Source organism: Urocampus carinirostris, chromosome 12 (genome assembly GCF_059441175.1).
Source record: "Urocampus carinirostris isolate Australia breed hairy pipefish chromosome 12, RoL_Ucar_1.0, whole genome shotgun sequence".
NCBI lineage: Eukaryota > Metazoa > Chordata > Actinopteri > Syngnathiformes > Syngnathidae > Urocampus > Urocampus carinirostris.
In genome coordinates this window covers 28987831-29003381 of record NC_142360.1, presented here as the reverse complement: position 1 = coordinate 29003381, position 15551 = coordinate 28987831, and the positions used below count along the sequence as shown (strand labels likewise).

Here is a 15551-nt window from a genome sequence, read left to right as displayed (position 1 = left end):
CAGTGTGAGAAAGCAATTTAGAGAGCAGCCGGCTAGCTAATTATTCAGAGGTCAGACGTGTTACCGCCCATAGCCTTTGCAATTGTGCTGTTTTATATTATTGTGTATTTTATGTATGTTTTTTCTGTAAAACCCCTTCTGGGGACAGACATTAAGAATTCAATTTGACTAAAATGTTATAGTACGTGACATGAGTTTATGGAGCACACCTGTCCCTTTTCAAATAAACGAAACTATGCTGCTAGCATCGCGTGTCTTTGGATGGAGACAGATCTCTGCGATGATTAAAATAAAACCGTCCCGAATGTAGCATTTTCCCATGGGTTGGAGGTCCATGTCATCTGTTTCATAGACAATGGACCTGGCATTAATGAGAAACAGGCTCCGCAGGTGTAGCTTGTGGTGGTTGTTAGCCTTCCTGTAGCACTAGGCCGGACTTTAAGTCTCGCTGTTGCTTTCTCTCCCGACGCTGCCTCAGTCGATTTCCAAACCAGATATTGGGGCGGCAGTAGCTCAGGAGGTAGAGCGCTCGTCTTAGGACACAGTTCGAATCCCGGCTCCTCCGTGTTACATGTCGAAGTGTCCTTGGGTAAGACACTGAACCTCTAATGCCCCCAATAAGCAGGTTGGTGCCTTGCATGGCTGCATATCCGCTATTGGTGTGTGAGTGTGTATGTGAATGGGTAAGTGGGAAACACATTGTAAAGCGCTTTGGGAAGTCATTGACTTGAAAAGCGCTATATAAATGCAGATCATTTCCTTTCATTTCATAATGATCTATGGAACGCCCGGTGGTGATGAGCCATTTCTTTACGCACTTGTGACTTTCCTCACAGTTTGATTTAATTGATGAAATTCTTTTCAATGTAACGAACCAGTAATAGCTAGCTGTAACTGTAGCCGTGCACCACGTTTGTTTTAATTCTGAGGCGGAGACTGTGCATAAAACTGGACGCATATATTTCTGAAATTTCCAGTACTGAACGTGACTTTCAACTCTAGGGATATTTGGTGCTCCAATGTACTTTTACACCTTATTTTTTGCATTTGCCTCAACATTTGTGGTTCCTGCTAGATGGATTGAGTTATCAAAATGATGCCCCTGTGCCTCCCAGAGAAGACGCGTGGTACACCGGCTTCAAACGTCACCATGTATGTACGCAACATTGCGCATCGACTTGCTGTTTATGAACCAGTCTTCCACAGTACTCTGCACAGGCTTCAGGGATTTGACCTGAGAAGCACAGCACAACAATACACACAATTTCTGATCCGTCTATGTATGCATAAGTGTCTGAATGTGAACATTGAACATTTATTATAAACTGTTCGAAAAAGAAGAACCCCATTCACCTTGACCAAAAATGTATTACTGTACAGTTCTCTGTTTTTCGGTAAACAAGGCCCCTCTGTGATTCTTGGGTACTGTAACTATGGTGGGTGTGGCTTAGCGCTCTCCGTCAGATCTATAAATTGGGTGCAGCCAAAGCTTGGCGTTTTCCTAGAGTTTTACCAAATGTGCTGGAATCCTAGGTTTGAATAAATGAACAACTACCCATGTTTTAAATATGTAAAATGTTCCTGATGAAAGTGTTTTTTGTTTTTTTTTGTTTCAGCTCTTTGGTCATCCGTGTTGAGGGTCTACCAAGGCCCAACATCATTCACACTGGTCAATGCATTCTCATTGAGAGTGAAGATGAAGACAACCCTTATGTAGCCAAAGTTCTCAAGCTGTTTGGGGACGGTGAGTCATTCTAATCCACAGGAAAATACTGTTCTAGATAACGCACCGTCTCAGTAGATACCATCTCAAATTGATTCATCACAACGCTAAACACTTAAGAAAAATGATATAGGTGTGGCTTTTTTTAACTCCCGGCGAATCTTGAGATTGCAATATCAAATTGAATATATAACCTTCAAAATTCCTTATCAATTTGTTTCACCAAAAAAGCACTTAATTACAATAATAAGATTTCATCCATCCGTTCATTTTCTGCTACGCTTATCCCCTCTAGGAAGTGTTGGAGCTCATCCCAGCAGTTTATAGGCAGTGGGCACAGAACACGCTGAACTGGTTGCCAGCCAGTCACAGGGCACACAAATTTTCATCCATTTGTTCATTTTCTGCACCGCTTATCCTCACTAGAAGCGTTGGAGCCCATCCATGTTGTTGTTCTCTCCGTGCTTGCGTGGGTTTCCTCCGGGCACTCCGATTTCCTCCCACATTCCAAAGACATGCATTTCAGGTGGATTGGCCGGTCCGAATGGTCCCTAGGTGTAAATGAGCGAGCTGTGTGCCCTGCGATTGGCTGGCAACCAGTTCAGGGTGTCCCCTGCCCACTGCCCGATGATTGCTGGGATGGGCTCCAGCACCCCCAGGACCCTACTGAGGATAAGCGGTGCAGCTAATGAGATGAGATGAGAACATAAAACCATTTGAGTTCTCAACATTTTTTTTTCCTAACGTAGTCAACAAGAGCTTTGAAAATGTCTTGATTGTAGCTTATCATACCTCTTTTTTTGTCTCAGAGGGTGGTATGCAGAAGAAGGCAATGGTCCACTGGTTTGTACGTGTTTCTGAAGTTCCCGTGAGCAAGCTGTCTCTGCTTGGGAGAGACCCACATCCGCAGGAAATTTTTTATTATCAGGGTCGAGGTTTTAATGAAGAGGTCAATGCAGAGTCTATCCTTAGACCTGTGCAGGTAAAGAATTTTCTTATTAGTATTGTTGAGAAAAAGATCAGGGTATTTTGATTTTTAGGATTTTTGAATGCCGTTTTTGCTCAATTATCAGTTGCGCACCAAGCTAACTCATGACTCATTCGGCATTACCTACTTGCCTTTTTACTGAAAAGGTAGTAACAAGGCAACATATAAAAATCACCTTTTTTCTCTAAGGTAAAATACCTTGTGGCAACCCGGGTAATTAAAGGCAGATTTTACACCTTAATTCACAACCTAAATACATTATTCCAAAGGTGAATAAAGGAAGGTTTGTTAAATACTACAAAACGTTTTGAGGAAATTGGGGATGAGGTCTAAAAAAACTAATGTTCTTCTCCAAATCGAAGTATGCTTCCCGCAATGGGCTGGACCTGCAGCCTAACTATTGCCTTTTCCTCCCACCGCCACCTCAGTCCCTTTCTCGACTCGATAAAAATACAAGGAGCCCCTGCTGGTAATCACCATTTCTCTGCGCTCTTCTGACTTTACTCGGAGTCCAATTTAATTTACGAATTTCTTTTTCATTGTAGAGAGCAGCAATAGGCTAGTGCTTGCCTGTTTTAGATGGACCCATTGACTTTTGCGTCCGCCCTGCTCTTAGGCTGGCAGCATACACCAGCCTATCACAGACGCGCACACAGTCATGCCTATCCAACACACACACACACACACACATAAAACCGGATATTGTGATAGCATTTGCTGTGTGGTGTCTGCTCAAAAGACAATGCACAATACAATAATATCAATGACAAAAAAGGCAATCCAATTCAAAATCTGAAAATGAGCGAGGGATAACAAGCTTGTGTTTTTCCCTGTCAGGTGACATTCTGTGTCACTTTTTATTTCACTCATCTTATTTTGAAAATATGTTGCTGTTAAAGTCATAGCACTATTTTTCATTGTTCTGATTCACTTATAGCTCAGGCCGGTCTACATGCTCTTTTATTATCCTAACATTTTTTTTAAATTTGATATTTCTCTTTTCATTATTACATTACATGTTTATCCTGGACTGCATCGTCTAAATCTTGTAAACAATGTTCACTATGTTGTTCTCATCTCATCTCATCTCATTAGCCGTACCGCTTATCCTCATTAGGGTCGCGGGGGGCTGAAGCCCATCCCAGCCATCTCCAGGCAGTGGGCAGGGGACACCCTGAACTGGTTGCCAGCCAATCGCAAGGCACACAGGGACAGACAACTCATTCGCTCATTCACACCTAGGGACAATTTGGACCGGCCAATTCACCCGAAATGCATGTTTTTGGAATGTGGGAGGAAACCGGAGTGCCCGGAGGAAACCCACGCAAGCACGGGGAGAACATACAAACTCCGCACAGGAAGTCTGGAGCTGGATTTGAACCCACAACAGGTTCCCATGACATGAACTGTGCCGCACAAGCGCTAACCACTGCGCTGCCATGCTGCCTCACTATGTTGTTATCAACAACAAAAACTATTCTAATTCTAAAATTAAGAATTTGTGTTTTCTTTCGAAGGTTAAACATATTGTTGATGAAGCTCCATTTCCAAAGTCTCCTGATAAAGATGCACTCTACGTTAAATTGTCCTGGGACTCCAAGTCTTTCAAGACCGTAGATTCATTTCTACTACCAAATTCTACACCACCTCGCTGTCTCAAACCCCGCCACTCCAATTCATCTCCCAATTCACTAACTACATCTTCAAGATCAAACCAAAGGGACTTACCTATGTCTGAGCGTCAAGATCTCCAATGCACAGATTGCCCCATTAGTGCAAGAAAGGTTTATGTCTGGGATGCAGCGTCACGTCTCTCGGCTACTAAACTGTCATCTTCAAAATGTTCAAGCCCCAAGCGGAGCAATGCCGCAACCAGAACGCCTGGAGTTCGCAAGCGATTGGAGCTTCACAGTAAGTATTCTGTTTTCTAAATATGTGGCCCGAGGTTTTACAAAATGTCTCAAACCATTATTGGGGTTATTATTTAAAATATTGCAACAAAATGTACAGTGCCTTGAATAACTATTTCCCATTTCCTCTTGTTTTTCGCATATTTATCTCTCACAAAGATTTTAGATCATAAAAATAAATTGGATTATTACGCAGAAATAACTCAAGCCAATACAAAATGTAGTTTTAAAATGTTGATTCTATTTATTAAGGCACAGAAAAAATTAAAAACTAGGTTCAGGGGGCAATTACTTTTTCACATAATAGCGAGTTTGGCCACCTTTTGGCATTGATAGCAGAAATGAATCGTTTACAATAATTCATAGTCTCAATGCTGTGGAGGAATTTTGGCCTGCTCTTCTTTGAAAAATGGTTTTAAATTTGTCATAATGTTTTTTAGCATGAACTTCCTTTTTATGGTCATGGTATCTCAATTGGACTTAAATCTGGACTTTGACTTGGCCACTCCAGAACCTTACTTTTGTTTTTGTTTGAGCCAATCAGAGGTGGACTTGGTGCGTTCAGATTATTGACCTGCTGTATGATCAAAGAGCACCTGAGTTTGACGGCGCGATCTGATGGCCGGCGATCCCTTTCAGTTTGAATTCTGGTAAATACCAGAAATAATTATCCCATCAACCACAGAAAGCTGTCCTGGTCCTGAGGCAGTATAGCAGCCGCAGACCATCACACTGCTACCACCATGGTTTGCTGTTGGTATCCTTTTCTTTTTATCAAGTGCTGTGCGATTTTTAAGCCAGATGTATTGTGCTGCACACCTTCCAAAAAGTTCATTTTTTGACTCATCAGTCCACAGAATGTTTCTCCAAAAGTCTTGAGGATAATCAAGATACTTTTGGGCAAATGTGAGACAACTCTTTGGGTTGTTTTGTGACAGCAGTGGTTTTTGCATGGGAACTCTCGCGTGGATGCCTTTTTCGGACAGTTTTTTGCATAGAAGGGTGGGCCAAAATTCCTCTACAGTGTTATGAAAGAGGTTGTCTGGTCTAATCATAACTCATAATTGGTGCTGAAACTGCTTGTCTTTATCCGTGGAACTACTTAACCTTGGTAACTTGAAACAATAGAGGTCATTTTATGTAGTTTTTATTATTCAGCTTTGAGGCTTAATTTACTTTCTCGATCTGTTCCTCACTCCCAAAAGGCAGCAAGAGCCCAGTGTTTATAATAGTGCCAAATACTGAATATTTTATTGACTTACTTGTGCAGCTTAACTCTTGGATGCATACGTTGGGTCAAAAATAACATCATTCGTTGTTATTCTTCAAAATCGTTAGGTAAAAAAAGTTGTAATATTTTAACATTTCAGGTATTCCTCATAAAACACGTTTATGACATGATGCCATTAATGTTTTATTTTTCCCCCCAATCATTTTTGACCCCACACATGGAAGAGTGAATGTACTGGTAGCCCATGCATCCAAGTTGTTTCTCGAGCAAGGCTTATTGTTTGAAAAATTAAAAAAAAAGTAATATTAAAGATGTATGTTTTTATGAGTGAAATCTTTATCTGCAAAAATCCGAATCAGCATACTCCTGTTTTTTTCTAAATGTGGTTGATCAGCCCAAAAATTGTGATTGTTGCACCCCTAAAATGTGTGTAAAAGTGTGGGAAAATGCGGACTAAAATTAAGATACATGTCGGAGGATAAGATGTTGCAGTGGGGCTTAAGTTATAGTAACACTTTTAACAGGGTTTGTGGGGGTGCTTAATCCTTGAAAAATATGGCAATGCCATGTAAAGCGTCATTGCCCTGTAATGGTCGCACCCAAGAGGTCAGCTCTACCTAGAAAACGCCCTTTTGGCACGGCTCAAACAGCTCCTCAGATATTTTTGTTTTTTAAATGATATGTTATAAATAATAACAAAACATAACTAATTGGTATTTTGAAATGTTTTGCAGGGGATCCCTTAACAACACATGAAATATTAATTAAAATATTCACAGAGATCTCAAACTGTAGAATACAAAACAATTTCAGCTTTTTACAAACTGAACAGAAGTTGAACAACAACACAAAATCCCTGGAAATGCAAAACAATAAAATATAATTTTAAAAAAATAGCTCTTTAGTGTTATCAATAAATGAGAAAATTAAATTAACTAAGTCAATTATTTACAATTCTATTCGAAAGAACTTTATTACAGATCCTCTGAAAGACACGCAAAAATATAATATAAGATAAGTAAAACAAAAAGCAAAAGAAGTCTTTAAGATTGAAAGATTAAATGCACTCAGCTTCTGAGCAATCGATTTAATTAAAAAATGTTTCGATTTGGCTCATTTTTCTGCTTTTTATACATACAGTACCTTCTTTTTTGTCTTGCGTTTTGAACTCCATTTGAACCCAACATTTATAAAGCCCATTCCGTGTTTAAAGAAGTGTTACGTATTGAAACGGAATGGCAGAATTTCTGTCTGTATATAGCATCACATTGACACAAAAAGATCAAAGAGGAACAGCTCAAATTAGCTCGAAGTATATGTGCTAGAAGCAAGATAGTGACTTTATTTTAGTCATCAAAATCAACAAAAAAGGTTTTCTTTGATCGACGCTTTTCTTCCTTTCAATGTACTAGAGTTTTTTTTTAAATGGCCAGAAAAGTGCTTGAATTTTGGCCATGAAAAAGGAGTACATTCCTTGTGTTAATGCCATGGTTATTTTTTACTGCAGTGTCATACGCATGATCGTTTGAGCATAACAATTTAATATTTGACATCTTTCCCCTCATTTCCATCTTACTTCAGGTCCTAAGAAGTCATTGCCATTCAATGATGTCCTGAAACAGCTACTAGATGACGAGCTAGAGTCAGAGATGGAAGGGGGTAAAAAGTTCTCAGCCTCTCCCCCTGAGCTACTGCGTCCTATCTACAGCTTAACCCCATCACGCAAGATGTGTACACCTGCTAACGGAGATTCCACAAAGAAGTCAGCTGTCAACATGAACAAAAGACTATCTGTCCCTGAGATGGACAGTTCTGTTAAACAAACTGAACCCGTTTTGTCCAGGTATGTCATTAGTCACATCACGATTTTGGATCATTTATTTCTAAACTGTTGCTAAAACTGTAAAGATCATACAGAATGGATCAGCACAATCAGAAATGAACTCACCCTTTTAACTGTCTTCCATAATGTTGGCTGTTTTAAAGGAGTGAGAAGGTTACTGAAAATTCTCCAACGCAGTCGATTACCACAACACCAAGAAGTTCAAAAAGAAAGTCTGCTCAGCGAGTTGGTTCTCGGATCAAAAAACAATTGTGAGTGCAAAAATTGGAAGGTGAACCATTAACCTTGGGCAGGGGTGTCCAATACGTCGATCGCCATCTGCCAGTCGATCGCAACAGGTTTATTAAGTGATCATTGCGGTGTGAAAACACGACACATTTTTCTCCTCCTGAGAACAATGGGGCTACCGCATAGATGCAGCTCCAAGGCTATGTAAGATGCAGCTCCAAGGCAATGACTCGATAGCAGCCAGTCTAATTCTGGAGCACTCTCTGGGGGTGCACAGCAATAACAAAATTAATGTCAGCCTTTTATCTTCTCACTATAAAATATCACAGGATTGACATACAGAGCAGCCAGTCTGACATCTGACACACAGGGCACCACTCAAATGCCGCCGAATACATTCGAGTTACAAAGTTGTCTGATTCGTATTTGCCCAGTCAGCCTTCAAAATTCATAATTGGATATAAAAATGAGTGGGTAAGCATGACCAGGTAAGAAACCGGGTGCTTGAAATCCTTGAAAATGCTTGAATTTTAATGTTGTGTTTTCAAGTTCATGAAAATGATTGAATTTTGGGTGAATGGCTTGAAAATGCTTGAAATTATTTTCATTGCCTTGTTTCCTGGCAGCAGCATTGATAGACAACACTTAAAGATGAATAAACATTTCAAAATAAGTGCATAAAAATGACGCTGATGGTGTACCTAGTCCTCATCAACTAGTTGTCATGATAGGTGTTACTGACCCCTATTGTCTCATCCAAGAGGACAGGTTTATTAGACTTGTCATTGGAATTTCGGCTCGTTTTCAAGAAGCGGCTCAGCGCACCGAGATTCTTTATTTTTTTGCGACATATTATTAAAAATAATAAAACATCATGCACGAAATTATTTTGTAATGAGTAATTTCATGTTTTGCACGGCATCCCTGCAAAACAAGTGAGGTATAAATTAGAATATTCACAGAGCTACAAAGAAATTGTAAAATTCAAAACAATCTGAGCTTTTTACACACTGAACAGATTTAAAGTTGAACAACAACAATAAAATATTAACTCTCCAGTGCTATAAATAAATAACAAGAAAGCTAAAAAAATATTTACAATTCTATTTTAACCAATGTAGACAGAAATCTTCTGAAAAAATGTAAATTAGGTAAAGCAAAAAATCAGCAGTCTCTAAGATTGAAACATTGAATGCACTCTGTCTCGGAGACGTCCATATCAAGACAATGAGTCCAAATTTGGCTCATTTTCCTGCTTTTTATCGATACAGTACTTGGCTTCCATTTTGAACTCCTATTATTACCCAACAGCTATAGAGCCCTCTCAGTGTTTGTAAACAAGTGTGTCGTATTGAAGCTGCGCGCATTGTTGTTGAAGAACGGCAGAATTCATGTCAGTTTATACCAGCCCATTGACTCAAAGAGACCATAGATCTCAGACAAGAACCGCACAAAATAGCAGAAAAATAGTGACTTTATTTTAGTAATCGGGGTTCCTTAAAAACTCTTTGAATTCATTATTGTAAAAATAAGGCCTTACAATGTTTGAATCCAATTTTTAAAAGTATTTTAAATGTGAACATATTGATAAGATTTATATTTGTTTGAACTAAAAAGATTAAGTAGCATTTATCAATTGAATTTTTTAATAATTCACTGATTTACTTTCGTGGCAACGTCGCGTGACAACAATAATGGAACCATCAAAACGGTGATGTGGTTTCAGTCGGGCCTTCCAGAGCTACGCATGTCTTCGATCTACCCACAATACATATACAAACTTGGGCCAGAAGCGTTAACTTTGGACCATGTCCGGAAACTGTCAATTTAATGAGAAATGGTTGTCCGATTAACGGTTGTGCCATATCATATGTAAAAGGGTACCATGTATTGTGTGCAGGAAATATGTGGTTTTGTTTGTTTCGATTGTGTTTTTTGTGAATTTGGTTTTCAATGTAATTTCAAAAGGCATTAAAAGAACTCATAAGTCTTAAATTGAACTTGCCTTTAGCTCTAAGAACCCTGTGACTGATTCCATTCAGTGCAATCATCAGAATAAGGTAATGACAAGAAAATTTACTGCGTTGTATTGGGCAATATGGGCTATTGCAATAATGCAAAATAAACATGTATGGTACAAATAAACAATACTCGATAGACTGTATTGATAAATAAATGTTTTGCATTTTTTTAGTTGGTAGATAATGTTGACATGGCTCTTTTATAAGTCTCTCACATGCGGAAAAATGTGGGCACTCCTGACCTAGGCTATCACAATTTTGTGTTGTGTTTTAATCTGCTCGTGTACAAAAATAACAAAAAATAATGTTATCGATCTCTTATCAGAAATATTTTGGATGAGAAAATAAACACCGACTCAGACACAGCAGACGAAGAAGAATTTGTTCCGTCAAATGAGGAATCGTCTAGTAGCTCTGATGACGAAAACTTTCCAGCAAAAAAAGGCCGACAGTGTGCCGTTGAATCTCTAAGGCCTTGTTCTAAAAAAACCTCGTCTGTTACGAGGAAACTACGTAAAACCTCTTACAAGAAGGTAAACATTTTCAAATATTTCTGTACAAATACACAAATGTGGTCGCAGGTTTTAAAGCTCATCTCTACTGCTTTCCATCCTTCACACAGGCAGATACTGTTGCAGGAAACACCCCTCGCCGTTGTACCCCCAAAATCCCGAGCAGGGAGACTCCTGCCCGACAGCTTACCAACATATTAGAAGTGGCCCGAATAAGGTAACAAATTACAGATGAGATTTTGAACTAAGTCAATCACTACATATATAAAATGTCCGCACCATAAGGGGTGCCAAATTATAAGGCACACCCCCAAAACTGAGTCAATGGTGATATTTTTTTCATTATATAAGGTGCATAGACTTAAAACTCAGTAAGCGCTGGGGCTGCACTATAAATAAACAAGTACCATATTTGTGCATTGATTTTTCAGTCAGGATATATAGATAGCAATTGCAAAAATCGGATGCAAGAGGATTTACACCCGGATCGCAACAGGGAGAGTGCTGCGTGCTATCCACTAGACAACTAGGGATACAGTTTTATGTCATCATCCAGTGTTTCCCATAGAATTTTGTGAGAGCCTGGTGGGCAGACAGTCAAGGACAAAGGTATCAAGCATGCAGCCTGTGGGCCAAATTAGGCCAAGGTTTTTATTTCTGCCTCCGAGACAACACACACAGAAGCACAGGAGGAAAATCAGCTGCAGTTTGAAATATGTTCACTTGATGTTGACAAAGCCAGGTGCCACTCGCAAAGCAACTGGGGCTATATTACTTCCCTCTTTTCATTCTATCTTTATCTCTTTCTTTTTCTGGTCCTTCTTTCTTTTTATCTCTTTCCCTTTCTCTGTCTCTCCTTTTCTTTTTTTCTCTATCTCCTCTCTTTATTTCTCTCTTTTCTTCCTCACTCGCTCTGTTTCCTCTTTCTCTTTTTCTCTTTCTTACTCGTTTTCTGTTTAATTCACTAGGCTGGCCCTCGTAAGAGTAGTTTTCTACCATGTGGCCCCCGAGCTCAAATGAGTTTGACACCCCTAGCCTAGGGGTCCGGGGGTGTTACTGAATCCCTAAAAAACAACTACACAACACAAAAACAAAATAAAAATATCAACTCTTCAGTGCCATAAAAAACCTTTAACTCTTTACAAGGTAACTTCTAAACAAGGAAGACTGAAAAAACACAGAACCTCTGAAAAACAGGCAAAAAATTATAAATTTAAATGTTTAAAACGGAAAGAAAATCCTCACCAGTCTTATTAACCAATCATCCAATGAACAAAAAGTGGGCACTGTGGCTTTGTGATCTTTTTTAAATGAGATATCTTAGTTTTTTTGATTGACTTTGAGTTGATATATATTTTGAAATATTATTATATTCTAATAAGTTAATGAGACAGCATGTCGGGACCAATTAAGACTCTGCCGGCCCGCCGGAAAATATTAATTGTATAGGAAACAATCATCACACTATTGTTATTCACAGTACCACGTTGTTGGTGTTACTAACTGTTAATAGTTGCTACAATTACATTATGGCATCATTTTCTCAAGTTTGGGGCGAATTATATTTTTTCCGCTCTACAGGGTGATCATTTTCATTTCTGTCAAATGATGTGGCACCATGTCGGTACTAATGAATCATTTGATTATATCAGGAAAGAATTCAAAGAACATATCCTCTTTTCGTTTGAATCTGTTTTCAAAGTTATTTTCGGACTTTTTGAGCATTACATTCAAAATACTTTTTTCTTTTGCATACCTTTTGTTTAGGCTGCATGTGTCGTCAGTGCCCGAGTCTCTACCCTGCAGGGAGAAGGAGTTTCAGGACATTTACAGCTTTGTGGAAAGCAAAATCCTTGATGGCACAGGAGGGTAAGAATGCTGTTACAAATATGTATATGTAAATAATTTTTTTTTTTTTCAAGAACAGTGGTAAATCATTTCAAGCCTCCTTCTCAAAAGATATATATTATACTATATTTAATACTATATTTAATTCCTTTATTTCGAATGTAAGTCTCAAAATTTTATTCCGACACCTAAAGAAATGAATCTCTGGCATGAATTATGATGACTTGCATTGGTACATAATTAATCTTTTGATTACAAATGAAACCTTTAGGGTTCAAATCTTTATTATAGAGCTGGAGAGTCCGGTCACTTTCTCTAGATCAGGGGTCGGGAACCTTTTTGACTCAAAAAGCCAGGAAAGCAAAATATTTTGATTTTCTTTTGAGAAAGAGCCGCACTTTATATTTTGAGTCAAAATTCAGCAAAACCTGTTATCCAGACAAAAGCTTATTAAGAGTTTTTTTGGGGTGTGACACCCTTGATTAAACTGTAGTTAAAAATGTGCCCTATATATACTGCACAGTACTTCAGCGCTGGTTTGGCTTTGTGGGCATTTTTATAGTTTTATATCATTCAAGTTTGGAACGACATGTAAAAAATTTGCATGCAATCGTTTTTGTCTCTGAGCTATATGTACTCATGAAAAGAGCCATCGACTGCTTGCGGAAGCCATAAGTTCCCTGACCCCTGCTCTTTTGTGACGGATTGTGAGTGTTTCCTTGTGTTGGCAGAGTCGTTGGTTGGAAAAGGTTAAGGGAAATTTATTTGTGGCAGTGTAGTCTCCTTCATAAAGATGTTGGTCGAATCGGGGTTTCTAATCAAAGCCAGCAGTGTCCGCTGTTCACAGTGTGAACATTGCACTTCCCCCTTCTTCTAAACCAAAACATTTATGTCAAAACTTTGGCCAAACAATTCCTAAAGTTACCATAATCATTGACAATAAAGACAATTCAATTCAATAATCATTGCAATCACAATATTCACAGAATTCATCATAAATACCAATTATTGTAGTAGAGTTTCATCTTAGCGATAGTTACATCCGGTCTCAACTGTCAAGGTTAAAACTTGAAATTGTAGTATAAAGAAAAAAAGAACACAATCTGAGTCGGAAACGTAGGTTTTTGACAGCCCCTTCCATCGGAGGTACGTGCTTCCAGAATCGAACACCACGCTTCTCCTGTTTCAGGAAAGTCATTTATTGTAAAACACAAGAAGGAAACTACACATCTGATTGGTTTATATGAACACAGGAAATTAATCTGATTGGTTTATACAGGAATCACATATTCAAATGCAGTGTATAATGTTGGTCGCTAAATGGCTTGCGAGTATAATAAATAAGCATTTGGGATAGTGAAACTTTGTAAACACAATACGTCTCTCTGAGAAGAAACGCAAACTTCTTAGCGGCTTGAAATGTGGGAGTGTCAAGGTCATCTTGATTAGCCAGCTAGCAGGCCTCATAGTAGCTTTTTAATCAGAAGAACATCCCTTGGTGCCCGAGAACTTATTCTCCTGACCTTGGAAGTGTTTGCAAAATCGTAAAACCACACACTTTTTGAGCACTAAAGAGTTATAAACGTAAAAAGATATAAGAGTATAATGGTAAGAGTATAAAATAATATATTTTGGGTACATAGTACAAATGTCACATTTGAACCATAATTCCTCTTACATCAATGTTATGTTCATACACCTATAAATGGTAGGCATCGTTGGCCCTCCGTATGAACTTGAAACTGTTATTCCACCCCATATTTAATATCAGTAGGCAAAGCTAAACTATAAGGTCTGGGGCTGCAACTAACGATTATTTTCATTTTCGATGAATCCGTCCATTATTTTTTCCGATGAATCAGATTTCTTAAAGACATTTTTTATTTCCTCTTTATTCAAAGATTGAAATTTTGGACGGATAGAAAAAAGGTGCACAAAACATCAGAATCTTCGATAATATAAAACAATAAAAAAAACAAGTGTTTGTCAATGAACTTGACAAACAAAAATACATACTAGTATATGCTATAGAAATATGTAAACTATGTTTTTCTTACCACCTTATCCAAAAATCATATTATTTTTGGACTAATCCTAAAAAAAACCCATACATTTCATTTCATGTGCAGAATTTTTTTATCCACCAAAATATATACATAAAAAATGTAAACCCACTTTGCAAAACATTGTCAACAAATCTGTTTTTTGGTTAAATCTTTGTATAATATAATCATTCCCATATGACAATGATGAGAAAACGATGAAAATGTTTAAGAATCTGCCCCATATTATAATTTTTTTTTTTCTTACTTTATGTATTTGATTTACTTATTTTCAGTTTTTTTTTCTCTGAAAACTAGAAACTTTGTTTCGTGATGAAACAGTCAGACATTACAGAGTTAAAATGTTCATGCCAATTTTGTTTGTATTGATCCAACGTTCAATTTAAAAAAGATTATAAAAAAATAAATAAACAACGTTTTTATAGAAAATCTTTTGCCTTCTGCCGGACCAAATCGGTGCTACAACTCACAGATATTGTGTGCGCTCCTGTGTGCAATGATTTAATGTACTTAGTGGCTGATAAATCATGTGATACAACGAACCGATGATCGAATTAGCTGTCAGCGCTTTTCATTATCTATTTTATTCGATTTTAGTGATTAAATGTTGCAGAACTAAGTCTTTTAGTGCCGCAAAATTGTTTTAATTTGTTCAATACTTATGCTTATGAGACTACAGTCCCTGCATTTACAAGTATTCAGTAACATAAATGAAAATTAGATATAGAATTAACCTTTAAATGATGTTATTGGTTAATCTAAGTGAATACGGCTACATAGGATTTAATGTGGCGACTGTTGCTCTTGTGGTGAGCGTTGCTCGGGGCATAGAGGGTCCTTCAGTTCTCTAAGGGGTCGCCTGTTTACTTCCAGCTCCCTCGTGATCACGTGTCATTGTGACATTAGGCAAGATCCTGAACACCTTGCCTCCAGTGCCTCTTAGACTGGTGCATGAAAGGTGCAACTGTTTGGTGGTGGTGGTAGGAGGGGCTGTAGGCCCACATTGACTGCCTACCACAGGTTAGCTATGTACCATATATAGCAGGGGTCTGGAACATTTTTTGACTCAAAGAGCCTTAAAAGCAAAAACAAAAAATAAACAAAAACAAAAAAAATGTTAATTTTACCTCTGAAAAGTGATGAGTCCCGGCCGGGGACTCGCATGCTCAAAAATCTATGGGTCC

General features: G+C 38.2%; 1 protein-coding gene across 1 annotated transcript in view; it reads left to right on the top strand.

Moving 5' to 3' along the window:
* The window catches only part of orc1 (origin recognition complex, subunit 1), a 30553-nt gene that overhangs the window by 2954 nt on the left and 12048 nt on the right, over positions 1–15551 (top strand). Inside the window, exons 2-9 of the mRNA XM_088350312.1 lie at positions 1617–1744; positions 2533–2705; positions 4229–4622; positions 7434–7695; positions 7839–7946; positions 10270–10477; positions 10567–10673; positions 12224–12325. Of these exons, the coding sequence (XP_088206438.1) occupies positions 1617–1744; positions 2533–2705; positions 4229–4622; positions 7434–7695; positions 7839–7946; positions 10270–10477; positions 10567–10673; positions 12224–12325 (1482 nt within the window). The remainder of the gene's footprint in view (positions 1–1616; positions 1745–2532; positions 2706–4228; positions 4623–7433; positions 7696–7838; positions 7947–10269; positions 10478–10566; positions 10674–12223; positions 12326–15551) is intronic.